Raw genomic sequence first — 18,019 nt, forward strand, 5'->3', positions numbered from 1 at the left:
TAGAGAGAGACAGAGAGGAACTGACTGGCAAGGGCATTGTGGAAGTCCCGACCCAGAAAATTGAAGCCGACGCTGATCCCGGTGGTGGCGAGATGAGAAGGAAGACTCCTCCCAGCTGCATCCTGACCTGGACCTTGTCGTCGGAGGACCAGTACGGCACCGCCTCTCTTCCAGAATCTCCGGAGCAGCGTCTGCAAATCCGAACCCTCTCTTTGCTGCAACCCAGATTCAACCAAACAAGAATCTAACTAACTAGTCAGAATCACCAAACCAACTTTTAGAGAATGCAATCAAATACAGAACAGACCTTATCCAGGGTTGGAGGAGCACGTGGCGGTGGCGGTACAGAGTCAATCTCGATGTAAAATGGAAACTGGTCTTTTGAATCGAGGGAATTTGACTGGGCAATGTAAGGTAATGTCTTGTTCTGTGTATATGTATGATTAGGCAAACTACTAAACTCCAGTAAAAAGTGCAATAAACTTTGAAAACTCTCCCAACGAGAAACTTGTTTTTTTCCTTTTATTTTGGTTAAAATTTGTTCTTTTCACTGGAATAGCACTGAAACAAGCCATAAATCTAAGCCAGGATAAGGGTGATTATGCCATCAACAGAAAAAGAAAAAAGAAAAACATATCACCATAGAAGGAAGAAGCAGAGGACAGTGAGCAAACTTTCATAAAACCATAGCATGGGAACTCATCAGTCTGATACTCACAAAGCACATGCGGAGACTCAATACAGGAGAACGAAATACCTCATGTTATCGAATCGGTCAACACTTGCACCTTATACGCAGAGCATAAAGAATGGCTGATTGGGGAATTTATAAACCATGATTGCAGATGGCAATACTTTTGCCATAGACCTCCTTCGAGGCCTCATCACTTCTTCATTCTAGCTAGGGACCTACTGCTGCTGTTCCTGTGTGGATTCAGCTGCTTATGCTTTCCCTCCAGTAGAAATAGATTTTGCTTGTGAAGCTGCCATTGCTACAACTTAAACAGGAGATGGGTGGTCAAATCTGCAGGTTGCACCATACTTGCATGTGCCGGTTTTAAGGTAATACACACAGATAACGGCACCCTGCAAAAAGTTCCAGCCATGTTAAATGGTTTTACATGTATAGGATAGATAATGCCTGGATGGAATATAAAATGAGATTTCAACAGAAAGAATAGATATGGTAAAATGCAACAGAAAATGCAGTCACTTCTCACTGGAAAAAAAGGTCTTTAACATTTCAATTTTTCCAATCACTACTGCAAACAGTATATTCATAGTTATCATTGCTTCACAAGATAAATTGCAATCTGAAACTACTAATGTAAAGACTTAGCATAATTCAATCATTCTTATGAAGAATAGCCATATGCTTTTCAAGCTTTTCGAAGATAATGGTACCCTGCTTAAAACAAGGACAGGTGAACCCTTCTGATAAAAAGACTTGGGATAGTCATATGCTTTTCAAGCTTTTCGAAGATAATGGTACCCTGCTTAAAACAAGGACAGGTGAACCCTACTGATAAAAAGACTTGGGATAGTCCCAACAGAGAATAGCTCCACCATCCATACCTCCCTCCTAGGTAGTCCAGCAAGCGTTAGCTTCACATTTTCTTGTTGAGATAGCTTTGTTGTTGACAACGCCACTGCTGGCCTATCAATCGGGTGATGGAATCTGCATTGTGCACCATACTTACATTCCCAATCTTCATATAATACTACAACATGAAAAAACCACAAAACATAAACATGAGAGCAATCGTCATTAAGTTCTGAATGATTCAGAAATATGAACAAGTAGTCAAACAGAACCATTTCTGGCCAAATGTCTACCATCAGAGTAACAAATGTGGATAGATAAAGCAGCACTTCATGTGCTGACAGTTTCATGAATAATATGATGAGAACTAAAAAGTGTTGCAACTGTTTAAACATGTTGAAACTCAAATTCAGTATACTCTCTTAGGATCACTTTCATAGTAAATCATATAAAACAACTCAGATCTGGAAGGCCAATCATATACAACTGGAATCAAATTCATTTAACAAAAGAAGTCGCTTACTTCACACTTAGCCTATCCAAAGCGCTGAGGATTAAACAGTACAGAACACTCGTACAATCATGTATGTATGTAGATTAACCATCAGATGGAAGCCCTACTTAACATAGAATAAGCCTATATTTTCAGGCAAATGAATCATAATCATGCAATGCCATGGAATGTAGGCTTAATAAAGATACTCTAGTAAACTCTTTTTATCACACTAGAGATAGTAATCAAATTGAAGCCCTTTTTACATTATGTAGGCGAAGCAAAGGAATATATGCCTACAAAGAAGTTAGACTTTGGGCAAAACAAAAACAAAGACGATTGACTTAATAACTGGCTCGACTCCACAATCATTATCAACAACTAATGAATTGCCAATGGAGCTTCCAATCCTCAATGCATTGCCATAGCCTTGACATGACCAATAAGCCAATAACCAACTCATACAGGACAAACACATAAAGGTACAAGCACCTTCTCCACTTGCCTACCGGTAGAACCCTACAAGCAATCTGGCCAGTTGATCTTTAGCTTCAAGGTAGCTCCACAGCATCTTGAAGATACACGCAGGAGCATATCCAAATCACATAAATGCCCTTCAATGAGTTTTGATGCAGAATTGTATTTCAGACAGGCTATCCAAGAGGAATCTCAAAACTCAGACCTAGTGAATATGCATGCAAACTCAAAGCCAAAGAATCTAGGGTGAGTGCATCAAACCTTAGATAATATTCTTATGTTAGTTGAGGGATCTACACAACTAGACATTCTAACAGATTTTCAAAATTCGAGACCTAGGGGGCTCTTTGCTTAAGCAATGATCATGAGTGAACATCCATCAATTCACTCAACCAAAAATGTCCTTAAATATGCTTCAGACAGAGCTGTGAATCTAAGCACTTGGGATGACATGATTGGCCATAATATATTTCACCATTTTAGGTTTGAGATCTTTGACTGAAAAATCTTCCTTCATGATAAAGGTAACTATTCCAAATATCTTCAACGTACTTCAAGATGGGATATGATCCCAATGCTAATCATGGCAGACAGACTCAAGATACAACTTGTACATCAATTTACACTAGAAAATTCGAAAACTTTAGCAATGATCTTCCATGAAATTCAATCAAAGATTCAAACTTTTCAATCACCCAACAGACAGTTACAGTAGAATGAGAGCTCACCAACCTTCAGAGGTGCGTTTGAAGCCGGGCGGGCCGGGTTCGGCATCCGGGGAGGGCCAGGAGGACATCATATACGACGTCGCTCTAGCGGCCGAGGCCATCGGTGCCGGCGAGGTACATGGAGGAAGTGGAGAGAGGGTCCGACCCAGAAAAGTAGCGTGGGCCTGGTCGGAGAGGTAGGATTGGGCTAGGGAGCGGGGGGTGTAGACGGTGGAGAGAGCAGAGGTGGGAGCTGGAGCTGATTGGGATTAAATAAAGACAGCAAAACAAACAAAGCAAAGGGATTGATTACTGAAAACAAACAGTCCTTTTACAAGTTTCAAATGCATCGAACGTGGATACACACTTCCAGCAAGGTATTATTTAGCATCAAAGTTGCTTGAATAATTTGACACATGATACATGCTTAATTATTGATTACATGACACTATTAAACACTTAATTATTGATTACAACAATAAAGAGAACACAGCAAACCCCAACAATACTGACCGTCATCTTCACCAGCGCCACAAACAGCTCCAAAGGGCAGTGTCATGGAGAGCACCTGAACCAAAAGAGACACAACGTACCCTTTCTAGAAAGCCACAAATGCCCCATATAGACCACCTTCAGTGCATTTTATTCTTTAATTTTCCTTTTCCAATCAAGTCCTCCTTTGCCAACGAGCCACTCTCAATGCAATTGCTAATGCTGCCTTCTCCTTTATGTCATCAAAGAATCGAAAATAGGCATACCTCCATGATTTCTTCATAACCAATGTGCCACAGACACTCCAGAAGCCTATGATGAAGCCGAGGACAGCGCTAACAACGATACCAAACTTCCCATTCTCATCATTATCATCATCATTATGATCACCATCGTCAGGGCCATCTCCCGGGCAGACAGTTGAAAGAGGGACCCCACACAAGGATGGATTGCCTTCGTAAATGGATGAATCATTGAGTGTTTGAAGTTGGTTGCCTGAAGGAATTCTTCCGGACAAGTTGTTGAAAGACAAGTTCAGGTGAGCCAAAAGGGTTAATGAAGATAAACTCTGAGGAATATGCCCGGAGAGGTGATTGTGTGAGAGATCAAGAGTTTCCAGCAATTGCATGTTTCCAATCTTTGAGGGAATGTTTCCAGTCAGTTGATTTCTTGACAAGTTCAACGTGCCCAATCCAATGAGGCTGCTTACTTCGTCAGGGATTTCACCTTCTAAGTTGTTTGATGAGAAATCAATGCTTTTCACCAAATCCAGAGTGGTGTTATATGCGAGTTCTTGTCCCTTCAATGTCAAGCTGGCCGTCTCAAGATAATTTTCAAAACCGTACCTACTGTAATTACGGTAGGCCAAAGCAGTCAGATTATACAAACACTTGGGAATGGTCCCTGAAAAGTTGTTGTGGCCAAGGTCTATGATATGAAGATATTGAAGAGAGCACAATCGATTGGGGATATGTCCGCTTAAAGAGTTGGATCGTAATCTTAGCCTATGCAATTCAGATGATACATTTGATCCTGTCTGTAAAGGTATGCTTCCAGTAAATCTATTGCCTCCAAGATCAATACTCCACAACTCGCTGCAGTTTTGGAATAGAGAAGAAGGAATTTGACCCCCGAAATTGTTTTTGCTCAGATCCAATACCATTAGTAAGCTTGGAACACCCATTGAACTGGAGAAATTGCCAGACAAATTGTTGTCTGAGACATCTACAATTTGTAAATATGGCCACAGACTCCAGGCTCGTGGGAATTCTCCAGACAAGTGATTGCTTCTTAACATAAGGGTATTTAAACTTGACATGTTGCACAAAGAGGGTGGTAGACTACCATTCAGATGATTGTCAGATAGATACAATTCCCACAATTTAGGCAACAATTGATCAGAATTTGAGGGAATCGGCCCGGAAAATAAATTGCTTTGAAGATCGAGATATTTGGCAGCATCGCTAGACCAATGTGGAAGAGGGCCCTCAAATTGATTACGACTCAAATCTATATTCTCCAAGGACGGGGAGGTCATGTGAAATGGAAGCTTTCCACGAATTTGGTTGTTAGATAAATCCAGCCATGTGAGTTGGAAAGATATCTTCAAGAACCATTCCTCTGGTATGAAATCTGAGATTGAAGTATTACGAAGCGTGACTTCCGTTAATTCAGTTTGAGACTGAAGCCATACCCCAAAGGCAGGACCTACTCTGCAGTCGGCAATGTCGATTGAATTAAGTTGGAAAGGAGGAACCCAGTCATGAGCCATGTTAAAAATGAGGGACCCAGTCATGAACCCGTATTTGCTACAGACTGCAAAAGACTCCAACTTTGTGAGAGTTCGGAAATGGGCTTCATTTAGATTGCCTTCCAACGAATTCTCAGATAGATCGAGGTGAACTAGCTGAGAGAGTTGTCCCAAACTTTCAGGAATGGACCCATTGAAATTATTATCCGAGATGTCCAGTTTTTCCAGGGATGATAAATTACTAATAGATTGTGGAATTGAACCAAAAAAATGGTTCAAACTGAGGTCAAGTTCCTTCAGATTTTCCAGCAGTCCTAATCTATAACTTGTACCATTTGAGAAACCATTCAAAAAATTTTCCAAACTACCATTGAATGAGTTCCCCCTAAGATCTAATATCCTTAGGCTGCACAAAGTACCAATGACTTTGGGAATTTGACCGAAAGATCTATTATCCCCGAGAAAATTTCCACTCAAATCAAGGTCTTCCAAAGACTTGAGGTTTGCAAATTCAACAGGGAAGGGCCCGAACAAATTGGAAGATGCATCAAGTCTTTTGAGGTTGGTAAGATTAAAAAACCAGCTGGGAAATGAAGAATTAATATGATTATCTGATATATCAAGAACCGATAGGCGGGATGTGAAGTTCACCGACGGCAGCTGGGAGTGTGGAAGGTTTTGAATTTGGCAATCAGACAAATGCAACTCTAAGAGTGAAGGAAGCATGGTGACATCATGTAGCCAACTCACTCCTGTGCTGCTAAGGTTCACACCTCCAAGATTGAGATACTTTAGGGAAGAGAGGTGAGAAAGCCAATTCAAATTTTTGGAAGAAAGATCATCAACATTATTAGTACTGAGGTCAAGATAGTTCAAGTTTGAGAGGTTACCAAGAGATGGGGGAATCTCTCCCACAAATGAATTGTATGAGAGATTGAGATACCTCAAACTTTGAAGCTTCCCAAAGAAGTTAGGAATTTGACGTCCATAAAAATAGTTTCCACTTAGATCAAGGTAACGTAAGTTCTTCAAGATAAGCAAAGAAGGATTAATCTTACCCCCCAAAGAAGTCTCCCCGTAGAAGCCGTGATCATACTTCGGGTTTCGGAGGTCCATCCTTGCAACATGACCTGTACGGTTGTTGCACGAAATCCCTTTCCAGCGGCAGCAATCCTGACCCACCCAAGAAGAAAGCCTGCCGGAACGATCAGTAACATCTCCTTTGAAGCTGAGAAGCGCTCGTCTCTCTTCCTCGATGCATGATGATGATCTCACACCACTCGGAAGTCCATCTCCCACACACAGTTTAGTAGTGTGCAGATATGAAGATGCCAGAATAACAAAGAGCAAGTAGTGAGCAACATTTTTGACGAGGAAGCGATAGCTGGTAGGCTTGAATAGGTTTGCACAGAAGCTATCCATGATTATACAGAAATGTACAGAAATCTAAAACCGAGTAACATTAAATACCGAAAAGTCTGAAATGAATGGTGTCCAGGTATTCCAGAGTCATCAACGACCCCGTCTTACAAGTTTCCAAGTCCAGTCAGTCTTTTAGGTACTTTCTGAGACTGTGTGTGCCTAAGCAACAAGGACTTCAATGATTAGACCAAACAACTACTAGTTTGTAAATTTATTTCTGTAATTGAAGGTGGAACCACTGAGATATTTATTGGGAAACAATTGTGTGTTTATTTACTACTTATTAAAAGCTCCGTGGATTTTCATCGATTCACTTACTTTCTTTGTTCCCACTCTATTAATAAACGCAAATGAACTCATAAACCGGAATAATTCTGTTTCTTTCCATCCACGCTCCAGGATTCGTAGAAAAACTCCAAGACAAGCAGTGAACAAGCTTTTGTCATTGATCTTGGTGTAAAAAGGGAAACTGGTCTTTTGAATCGAGGGAATTTGATTGACAATGTAAGGTAATGTCATGTTCTGTCTATATGTATGACTAGGCAAACTACCAAACTCCAGTAAAAAGTGCAACAAACTTTTGGAAAACTCTAGCAACGAGTAACTTGTTTTTTTCTTTTATTTTGGTTAAAAGTTGTTCTTTTCACTACAGAATAGCACTGAAACTAGTCATAAATCTAAGCCAGGATAAGGGTGATTATGCCATCAACAGAAAAAGTCAAAAAGAAAAAGAAGCTTTTTTAAGGGTGAATATCGTCATAGAAGGAAGAAGTAGAGGACAATGAGAGCAAACTTTCACAACACCATAGCACTGAAACTCATCAGTCTGATACTCCAGATCTACAAAGTAGATGCAGAGACTCACTTAATACAGGTGAACGAAATACCTCATGTTATCCAATCGGTCAACACTTGCACCTTATACGCAGAGCATAAAGAATGGCTGATTGGGCAATTTATAAACCATGATGGCTCAGAAACATAGTACAAAACAGACCATGCCAGATGGCAATACTTTTGCCATAGTCCTCGTTCGTCCTTCGAGGCCTCATCACTATTCACTTCATTCTAGCGAGGGGCCTAATGCTGCTGTTCCTGTGTGGATTCAGCTGCTTATGCTTTTCCTCCAGTAGAATCAGATTTTGCTTGTGAAGCTGCCATTGCTACAACTTCGCCAGGAGGTGGGTGGTCAAATCTGCAGGTTGCACCATACTTGCATGTGCCAGTTTCAAGGTAATACACACAGATAACGGCACCCTGTTAAAAAGTTCCACCCTTGTTAAATGGTCTTACATGTAGAGGATAGATAATGCCTAGATGGAAATATAAAATAAGATTTCAACAGAAAGAATACATATGGTTAAATGCAACAGAAAATGCAGTCACTTCTCACAGGAAAAAAAGGGCTTAACATTTCCATTTTTCCAATCACTATTGTGCAAACAGTATATTCATAGTTATCATAACTTCACAAGATAAGTGGCAATCTGAAACTACTAACGCAAAGACTTAGCATAATTCAATCATTCTTATGAAGAATAGCCATATGCTTTTCACCGAGTAACACTAAGTCCACCCAGTCATCAAACGTCTCCGTCTTACAAGTTTCCAAGTCCAAAATACCTGGACACCATGCATCCCCGTTTTACAAGTTTCCAAGTCCACTCAGTCATTTAGGTCTTTCTGAGACTTTGTTTGCCAAAGCAATCAGGACTTCAATGATTCGACCAGACCACTACTAGTTTGTGATTTTATTCCTGTATTTCAAGGTGCAATCGCTGAGAATTGTGCCTTTATTTACTACTACAAGAGCATCAAAAGTTCAATGGGTTTCAACCCACCTTCTTTCTTTGTTCCGACTGTATTAATAAACGTAAATGAGCTCATAAACCGGAATAATCATTTTTTTTTTCATGGGAAAAATTCCAAAGACAAAAAGCAAAATTAAAAGTGAACAAGCTTTTGTCAATGATTTTAGCTTTTGGCTGTCAATCTTGGTGTAAAAGTGAAAAATGGACTCTTGAATCAAGGGAATTTGATAGGACAATGTATGATAAGGTAATGTCATGTTCTGTGCGTGTATGATTAGCCAAACTACCAAGCTCCTGTAAAAAGTGCAACGAACTTTTGGAAAACTCTCCCAACGAGTAACTTGATTTTTTCCCTTTTATTTTGGTACAAATTTGTTCTTTTCACTATAGAATAGCACTGAAACTAGTCATAAATCGAGGCCAGGATAAGGGTGATTATGCCATCAACAGAAAAAGACCATGGCAGATGGCAACACTTTTGCCACTGACCTCCTTCGAGGTCTCATCACTTCTTCATTCTAGCAAGGGACCTACTGCTGCTGTTCCTGTGTGGATTCAGCTGCTTATGCTTTCCCTCCAGTAGAATCGGATTTTGCTTGTGAAGCTGCCATTGCTACAACTGCGCCAGGAGGTGGGTGGTCAAATCTGCAAGTTGCACCATACTTGCATGTGCCAGTTTTAGGGCAACACACACAGATAACGGCACCCTGTAAAAAAGTTCCACCCTTGTTAAATGGTCTAACATGTATAGGATAGATAATGCCTAGATGGAAATATAAAATAGGATTTCAACAGAAAGAATACATATGGTTAAATGCAACAGAAAATGTAGTCACTTCTCACTGGAAAAAAAAGGTCTTAACATTTCCATTTTTCCAATCACCATTGTGCAAACAGTATATTCATAGTTATCATAGCTTCACAAAATAAGTTGCAATCTGAAACTACTAATGCAAAGACTTAGCATAATTCAATCATTCTTATGAAGAGTAGCCATATGTTTTTCAAGCTTCTTGGAATATAATGGTACCCTGCTTAAAACAAGGACAGGTGAACCCTGCTGATAAAAAGACTTGGGATAGTCCCGACAGAGAATGGCTCCCCATTCGTACCTCTCTCCTAGGTAGTCCAGCAAGCGTTAGCTTCACATTTTCTTGTTGAGATGGCTTTGTTGTTGACAACGCCACTGCTGGCCTATCAATCGGGTGATGGAATCTGCATTGTGCACCATACTTACATTCCCCAGTCTTCATATCGTAATACAACATGTAAAAATCACAATACATAAACATGAGAGCAACCGTCATTAAGTTCTGAATGATTCAGAAATATGAACAAGTAATCAAACAAAATCATTTTTGGCCAAATGTCTACCATCAGAGTAATAAATATGGATAGATAAAGCAACACTTCATGTGCTGACAGTTTCATGAATAATATGATGAGAACTAAAAAGTGTTGCCACTGTTTAAACTTGAGTTTCAGTATACTTTTTCTTAGGATCACTTTCATATTAAATCGTACAAAACGACTCAGATCTGGAAGACCAATCACATACAATTCGAATCAAATTCATTTAACAAAAGAAGTTGCTTACTTCACACTCAGCCTGTCCAAAGCACTGAGGACAAACAGCAGGGCTCGCTCCCACCTGCAATGTGCATATAATAACATGAGTCAATATTATATATATTGAGGGAGGGGGAGAGAGAGAGAGAGAGAGAGAGAGAGAGAGAGAGAGAGAGCTAACAGTCGTTCAATTCAGTTAATGATACAAAACAAAAATGCCTTAAGGTGAAACATATAATATACCATAGGCCACATTTACCTTTGGTTGTGCCAGAGTTTGATAAGTGAAGGCAGCTGGATTAGCACTTAATACATATAAGACTCGTTTTCACCGCACCTCAGATTTTCTCTTTTAAGAACTAAAGAGCAGGAATTGTAATATAGAAAATAGAATTCAAATTTCTTATTTCTAATTGTATAGAATAATGGTATAGAAATAAGAAATAGAATTTTAGTTTCTATATTCTAAAATAAGCAAAATCTATATTCAAATATATTTCTATATAATTCCTATATATATATATATATATATATATTAGAAATAGCATATTATCTAGATTATAATATCTATTATGATATAGATAATAATTTATAGGTAATTAGTTAGATTTATATTTAATTAAATCTAAAATTTCTTTTAATTTTTAATTTTTAGGTTTTAGGGCTATACGGACTCGAACCGTAGACCTTCTCGGTAAAACAGATCAAACTCATGTTAAAACCTGCAACTGAAGGCACTGAAAGAGAATAGCTGATTGCAGCAACAGGTAGATTGATATCTGCACAAAAACTTGGCAATAATATTCTGATGCACACTATTTGTTAAACACATGAAACTAGAAAGTCTAAAACACATGAAAATGAACTCTAGAATCATGAACAGCATAATCTTAATTATATACCATATCTATCAGGGTGATTGTACCGGCAAGTGGCCCCATACTTGCAACTGATTTAAGAGAACAAAAGCCATTATGAGTGCTTGGTTGTCTATAGCAATCATGATCAAACAACAAAATAAGATATAACTGACCTTCCAGTTTTCAGGTAGAATGGACAATCAGCTTCACCCTGGTAGAAGCAACAGACACATGATCAGCAAAACAAAATTATCATAAAGCTGATATCGGAATTTTAAAGAGGCTCAATCATCTCTACTAAGTACATACCGGTCTTACAGGAAGCTCTTTGGAGTAATATAATAGTGCTGCAGAGAATGAAACAAGAGGCTTCACGGCAACTTCAAAGCCCTCCGTCTTAATAGCTGTCTCAGTTTCGCCAGATTTATTCTCTTGAGTGGCTGATGGTATCTGGATGTCTTTTGGGTGATTAAATTTGCAGGGTGCACCATACTTGCATTGCCCAGTTTTCAAGTAGAAATGTTTAAACATATTTTTGGGAATATAACCAAATCAACATCATTAATAGATAGATAATGCAGATTACAATAGTAGGAAAGAGATATGTCACCGCACATGCGGGTTCAGAAGGCCTCTCGGGTAAGGCATAACATCACCATTTTCTGAGGCACCTTGAAACCAGAGTAAACTCAGTAAAGTATCATATCATTATAACAACAATAAATAAGTCCAGATAAAAATTAAATCTTTGCATCTTAATTAATCTCATTTGCACTTACTGCAGTAGCCAGTTTGTCCTTTGGATGATTAAACTTGCATCTAAGACCAAATTTGCATCTTTGAGTTTTTAGAAAGTACCACAACATAAAAAATGGAAGGGTATATATGAGCCGTGCAAGTGCTTAAACGCATCATATCAGCAAAAATAAATAAACAGAAATGCTACTCACTGGACAATCTGGCGCTCCAGGTCTCTCGGGAAGGGACTCACTTGGAGCAACAAGTGGAACCTAAATGAACAAGAGATCAATTTATGTGTTTTAACAATATACCTTCTTTGTTTCTTTTTGCCACAATTAATAAGCCAATTGAAGATAGCACACAAAGAACAAAAACAGCAGCAAACCATTTTCTAATCTTAACATATTGCGAATGAAGATAATACAAATATGCAGAAAACGAACACTAGGTAGGGCAGCTGAATAACTTGCCAGAAAAAGGAAATAACAAATTAAAAAGTTGAGCTATTACCAGTACAGAAGACTCATATAATCATGTATGTATGTAGGTCAACCTTCAGATGGAAGCCAAACTTAACATGGAAAAAGCCTATATGTTTAGGCAAATGAATCCTAATCTTGCAATGGCATGGAACATAGGCCTAATGAAGAAACTATACTTAAAACTCTTGTCATCACACAAGGGATAGTAATCAAATTGAAGCACCTTTCACAGTATGTAGGCAAAGGAAAGGAATATGCCCACAAAGAAGTTAGGCTTTGGGGAAAACAAAAAACAAAGATGATCGACTCACTAACTAGCTCGACTCCCCATTCATTATTAACATCTAATAAATTGCTAATGGAGCTTCAAATCCTCAATGCATTGCCACAGACTTGACATGACCAATAAGGCAATAACCAACACATACATGACAGACATATAAAGGCACAAGCACCTTCTCCACCTGTCTAGCAGTACAACCCAGCAAGCAATCTGACCAGTTGATCTTTAGCTTCAAGTTAGCGACACAGCATCTTGAAGATACACGCAGGACCACCTATAAATTACCAAAATGCCCTTTACAGAATTTTGATGCAGAATGGTATTTCAGACAGGCTACCCAAGAGGAATCTCAAAACTCAGACCTATTGAATATGCATGCAAGCCCAAAGCCAAAGAATTAGGGTGGGTGCATCAAACTTTAGATAATATTCTTACGTTACTTTAAGGATCTAAACAACAAGACATTCTACCAGATTTTCAAAATTCAAGACTACGAGGCTCTTTGCCTAACCAATGACCACGACTGAACATCCATCAATTCACTCAATCAAAATGTCCTTAAATATACTTCAAACATGAAAAGAGGGGAAAACGATAGGCTGAAGTTATGATATTCATTGATACAGAAACGTATCTCTTATACAAGAGTGATTACAATCAGTCCCTACAAGTCAGGAACCCATTTACAACCTAAGCTACATACTAGGAAAGTTACAACTATTGCAAAGCTTACATATAGAAGGATCTGATATAATGCAAAAGATATGACAGATTAGGAAACTTACACTCCCCCTCAAGTTGGCGAGTGGATGTCTTGCACTCCCAACTTGCGAATCATTGGAATGAAAATATCCTTCCCCAAAGGTTTAGTAAGAACATCAGCAAGCTGATAAGCGGAATTCACATATCTTGTGGCCACTGAACCATCTAGAATTTTATCATCTCTAATGTAGTGAAGCGGGAATGGGCACGGAAGTGGGAGGGAGAGGTGATGAGGAGGGCAGCGACGCTAAAGGAGAGAGAGGCGCCGGAGAAGAATGGACGGCGCCGTCGACCACAGGAGGGACAGAGGATGGGCCAGGGGGGATAGCATCGTCGACCGCAGGCGGCGTTAGACGGCGGAAGGAGTAGGTCCGGAGCGGGGGCGGTGACGGGGGCGAAGGAGGTAGTGGAGATGAGATGGGGAAAGGAGAGGAAGACTGGTGATCGGAAGAGGAAGAGGAAGAAGGCGGATTGGGAAGACTGGGAGTGGAAGGAGAGAGAGAAATCAAGCTCAGACGTGGGCAAGGGAATTGGGCCGGGTTTGTGGCCCAAGGACGAGGCAACAGACTTGGGCTGAGTGGAATAAGGAAATGAAATTTGACGTCGCGGCTAGTAAAGACCTTCTTGCGAGATAAGTCAAACAATTTGTAGGTCTTCTGACCAATGGGATAGCCGATGAAAATGAATTGAATGGCACAAGGATCGAATTTATGAGGGGGGTGGACGTTAGTGGCATAGGCTAAACAGCCAAAAAAGCGGAGATGAGAGAAGGAAGAAGGTTTCGAATAGAGGAGTTCAAAAGGAGTTTTGAAAGAAAGGACGGGAGAAGGTAAACGGTTGATGATGTGGACTGCGGTAAGGGCACACTCCCCCCAAAATTGAGAAGGGAGATGTGCTTGAAATTTGAGAGCACGAGCCACTTGAAGAATGTGTCGATGTTTACACTTCACAACCCCATTTTGTTGAGGCGTGTAAACGCAAGAATGTTGAAAAACGACCCCATTATCATTAAAAAAAGGGCGAAGTGAGAGAAATTCACTACCATTAATACTACGGAAAGTTTTAATACGAGAATCAAATTGAGTGACAACATAGCTAAAAAAGTGTTTAATGAGTGATTGGACTTCATCTTTGTGTCGCATTAAAAATATCCCAAGTAAAATGTGTATAGTCATCAACGATGGTAAGAAAATAATGAGCACCAGAAAGAGAAGGAAATCGATATCGACCCCAAATATCACAATGAATAATTTCAAATGGTTTGACAGAAGAAATAGTACTAGTAGTAAAAGGGAAGCGAATCTACTTAGCCAAAGGACATATGGGGCAAGCATTATTAGACGGAATGGAAACATGCAAAAAATTCTTAGCAATAAAATCTAAACAAGAGGATGACACATGCCCTAAGCGGTTGTGCCATAGGTCGGTGGAGGTGATGGTTAGATGACAAGCTGGGCGTGCGGTGGAAAAGGAAGGACTGGTCATGGACTTCTCCGTCACTAATGCCACCAAATAATATAATCTGTTGCGTTGTTCACGCAAACCAATCATCCTCCTCGTAGCCAGATCCTGCAAAATACACCGATATGGGAAGAAAGTCACTGAACAATTCAATCCTCTCGTCAATCGACTAACTGATAATAAATCGACTTTAAATTTAGGCACAGATAACACATCATGAAGATAAAAAATGGTACTCAGAGGTATTGATCCTTTAGCAACAATGTCAACTTTATCTCCACTTGGCAATAGAACAGGTGGTAATGAGCAATTATTATTTTTATGCAATAATTGCGTAGATGAAGTAATATGATCCGTTGCACCGCTGTCAATGATCCAATTGAGGCAAAACGACCTTGGACAAACCTGGTTTTGTTACGGCATTTGCTTTGGGACTTGAGCTTGCACTTGAATTAGGCTTCAAGGTAGGATTACTGAGAGCAACCATAAACTGTTTAAACTGGGCTTCAGTGAGTTTCACCGTCGGCCCATTGTCAACTTCAACAGCTTCACTAACCTGATTTGCTGGAGGCGTTGCTACTCTTGATTGCTTCGAAAAACCTGTGCCTTGTTTTGCTTTAGGGTGACCTGGGGGATACCCAATCAACTGATAGCAAGTCTATACCCAGTGACTTGGATCTTCACAGTAGGTGTAATGTGGTCTCCCCCTGTCAGAGCCTTGTCACCGTTCTGCATCAACACGGCGTCCTTCCTGGGACGCAAAATTACGATCTGGATGCTGGGTTTGTCTATCATTCCTCTCAAAGCATCCTCCTATGCATGAATTGAAGTTGGATCTTCCAGAATTTCTCACTGCTATAGCTACGCTAGAAGATGAATCTGTAATAGGATGAGAAGCACAAAGAGAACGTTGTTTCTCGTCCTGAGAGACCGCTGCATATGCCTTACGGACTGTTGGTAAAAGAATCATCAAAAGGATTTGACCGCGAACGGAACTGTAAGTATCATTCAGCCCCATTAGAAATTGCATGAGTCTTTGTTGTTTTGCCTGTGGTCCACGAGATGTCTCTGAATAGGTAGCTAGCTAATTCATCCCATAGACCTTTCAATTTTGTATAATAAGCTGAGACTGACATCTGCTCTTGTCGGAGACAAGCAATTTCTCTCTAGATCTCAAAGATTCGCGGAGCGTTACCTTGAGAGAATCGCTCACGAAGGTCTTCCCAAACTTCATGAGCGGTAGGATAGTAGATGACACTGTCGGTGATTTCTAGATCAATAGTGTTGATGAGCCATGAATGAACCATATCGTTACAATGCGACCAAGTCGCATAGCCTTCTGGGTCTATTTCTTCTGAGGGAGCCTGTATTGTGCCTTTCATAAAACCCAGCTTGTTCTTGGAATTCAAGGCTAGAGTCATAGCCCTTTTCCATCCCGCATAATTATCTCCATTCAGGGGTTTATAGACAAGAACCAACCCTGGATGATCTGAGTGATGGGTGTAATAGGGATTAGAGAGGTCAGATTTTGACATCTCAGATATAGGAGGATTGAAAGAGTCGGCCTGTGATTTGCCGTGATCTTTTGGTGATGGGATATCATTTTTTCCCATGTTGGTTGGAACGGTGAAGGAATGAAGACTAGGATACACAAGAAGTTAGAGTGCAGCAGATGAAAAGAGTCAGGATCTAGTCCTGCTCTGATACCATGAAAAGAGGAGAAAACGACAGGCTGAAGTTATGATATTCATTGATACAGAAACGTATCTCTTATACAAGAGTAATTACAATCAATCCCTACAAGTCAGGAACCCATTTACAACCTAAGTTACATACTAGGAAAGTTACAACTATTGCACAGCTTACATATAAAAGGATCTGATATAATGCAAAAGATATGACATATTAGTTTCCTTACAAAACAAAGTTGTGAATCTAAGCACTTTTTTTTTTAAGAGAATCTAAGCACTTGGAATAACATGATTGGCTGTAATATCTTTCACCATTTTAGGTTTGAGATATTTGACCGAAAAATCTTCCTTCAAGATAAAGGCAACCATTCCAAATATCTTCAATGTACTTCAAGATGGGACAAAGACTCAAGATACAACTTGTAGGGTGTTTTGAAAAAGATTAGCCAACAAAATGTTATATCCAACATTCCGCTTCCAATTCAGCAGTTCATGAGAGACTGATTAACAGTAATCAGTCTGTTCCTGTTTAACTAGACTTAAGAAAGAAACTGAGATGAGACTAGATTTTAAATTTTTCTTTTTTAAAAAAAAAAAAAGAAAAAGGGAAGAATAAACAGAAAACTGTTCAAGGAAAACCTAATTTGTGTTTAGCCCAAACTCTAGGTTACTTGACCTAGTGGTAATAAGATTTAATTAGAAGGATCTAGAATCCTAATCAATGTAGAATTACTTTCCTTGTATGATTGAGATTCTATGCATTGTAATCCTCTATATAAAGAGGTCCCTATTATCAATGAGAATACACAGCGATTATCTCTCAATTTCTGATTCCCTAAAACACGTTATCAGCACGAGCCCTAACCCTAGCCCTAAAAACCAAAACTCTTCTCACCAAAACAGCCGCAAGCTCCTAGCCCTTGCTAGCCATGCCGTAAGCTGCCCCTGCAGCCCTTGCGCACCCATGTGCCACCTACTGCCCATGCAGCATTGCGGCACTCCTGCTGCCCCTGCAGCATAGCAGCTCGCTCGTTCTTGTGCAGATCAGCCTGCTTGCACTCCCCGAAACGTCTTGTTCAGGACCTCTGATAAAAATACTTTCTTCATCAAAGTTGTTCATCTCTATCTCCTCTATCTAACCTCAAAATTTCAGCCCTATTGGAGACGTTTTGAGACCTGTAAAGTATTCAAGGTGGGAGCTGTTCAGCATGCTCGTTCCTGTGCATATCAGTCAGATTGCAAGCCCCGAAACTTCTATTTCGGATTTTCAGATCAAAATTCTTCCTTCATCAAAGTTGTTCGCCTCGGTCTCTTCTTTCTGAATTCCAAATTTCAGCCCTATTGAAGACATTTTGTGACCTGTACACCAATCGGAGTGGGAGCTGTTTAGAAGCGAATCTGCTCCGAATTTCAACAAGTTTGATTCGCCTAGAACTGAAGCTTGTTTGCAATCCTATAATGAGGATCGAATGCGA

At 39.8% G+C, this 18,019-nt stretch overlaps 2 protein-coding genes across 15 annotated transcripts in view; both read right to left on the reverse strand.

Moving 5' to 3' along the window:
• The window catches only part of LOC112203295 (receptor-like protein EIX2), a 72,121-nt gene that overhangs the window by 8,408 nt on the left and 45,694 nt on the right, over window positions 1-18,019 (reverse strand). Inside the window, exons 1-6 of one of the 7 annotated variants that reach the window (XM_040506488.1) lie at window positions 3,734-7,012; window positions 3,246-3,479; window positions 1,576-1,721; window positions 758-1,086; window positions 308-427; window positions 26-215 (exon numbers count right to left, since the gene is read on the reverse strand). In XM_040506488.1, the coding sequence (XP_040362422.1) occupies window positions 3,888-6,884 (2,997 nt within the window). In that variant the 5' untranslated portion in view covers window positions 6,885-7,012 and the 3' untranslated portion in view covers window positions 26-215; window positions 308-427; window positions 758-1,086; ... (1 more) ...; window positions 3,246-3,479; window positions 3,734-3,887. The other 6 variants (XM_040506492.1, XM_040506489.1, XM_040506487.1 and 3 more) reach the window with 6 other exon arrangements.
• LOC112202324 (zinc finger CCCH domain-containing protein 37) lies at window positions 7,482-13,897 on the reverse strand. Of its 8 annotated transcripts, none has more exons than XR_005799880.1 (8): window positions 13,416-13,889; window positions 11,434-12,134; window positions 11,298-11,335; window positions 11,167-11,213; window positions 10,939-11,043; window positions 10,293-10,346; window positions 9,808-9,910; window positions 7,482-8,141 (listed from the first exon to the last, which is right to left on the reverse strand). XR_005799880.1 is itself a non-coding variant. In XM_040506509.1 (8 exons), the coding sequence occupies exons 4-8, from the start codon at window positions 11,203-11,205 to the stop codon at window positions 7,998-8,000; spliced, it is 429 nt and encodes a 142-aa protein (XP_040362443.1). In that variant the 5' UTR covers window positions 11,206-11,213; window positions 11,298-11,335; window positions 11,434-12,134; window positions 13,416-13,893; the 3' UTR covers window positions 7,482-7,997. The 8 variants fall into 8 exon arrangements, 4 of the variants coding, with proteins under 4 accessions (XP_040362443.1, XP_040362441.1, XP_040362442.1 ...); XR_005799878.1 differs by lacking the exons at window positions 10,939-11,043; window positions 11,167-11,213 and adding exons at window positions 8,508-8,641; window positions 9,154-9,402 and having other exon boundaries at window positions 13,416-13,887; XM_040506509.1 differs by having other exon boundaries at window positions 9,808-9,942; window positions 10,987-11,043; window positions 13,416-13,893.

Source organism: Rosa chinensis, chromosome 5 (genome assembly GCF_002994745.2).
Source record: "Rosa chinensis cultivar Old Blush chromosome 5, RchiOBHm-V2, whole genome shotgun sequence".
Taxonomy (NCBI): domain Eukaryota; kingdom Viridiplantae; phylum Streptophyta; class Magnoliopsida; order Rosales; family Rosaceae; genus Rosa; species Rosa chinensis.

Excerpts from the sequence above, each read along its gene's own strand:
- LOC112202324 (XM_040506507.1), bottom strand. The coding sequence starts at position 11,655 with ATGTTTAAACATTTCTACTTGAAAACTGGGCAATGCAAGTATGGTGCA. Across the intron at positions 9,911-10,292 it reads TTGGACAGGCTGAGTGTGAA|ATTCCATCACCCGATTGATA; the intron begins GTAAGCAACTTC and ends TGCACAATGCAG. Across the intron at positions 8,142-9,807 it reads CTGGACTACCTAGGAGAGAG|GGTGCCGTTATCTGTGTGTA; the intron begins GTACGAATGGGG and ends ACTTTTTAACAG.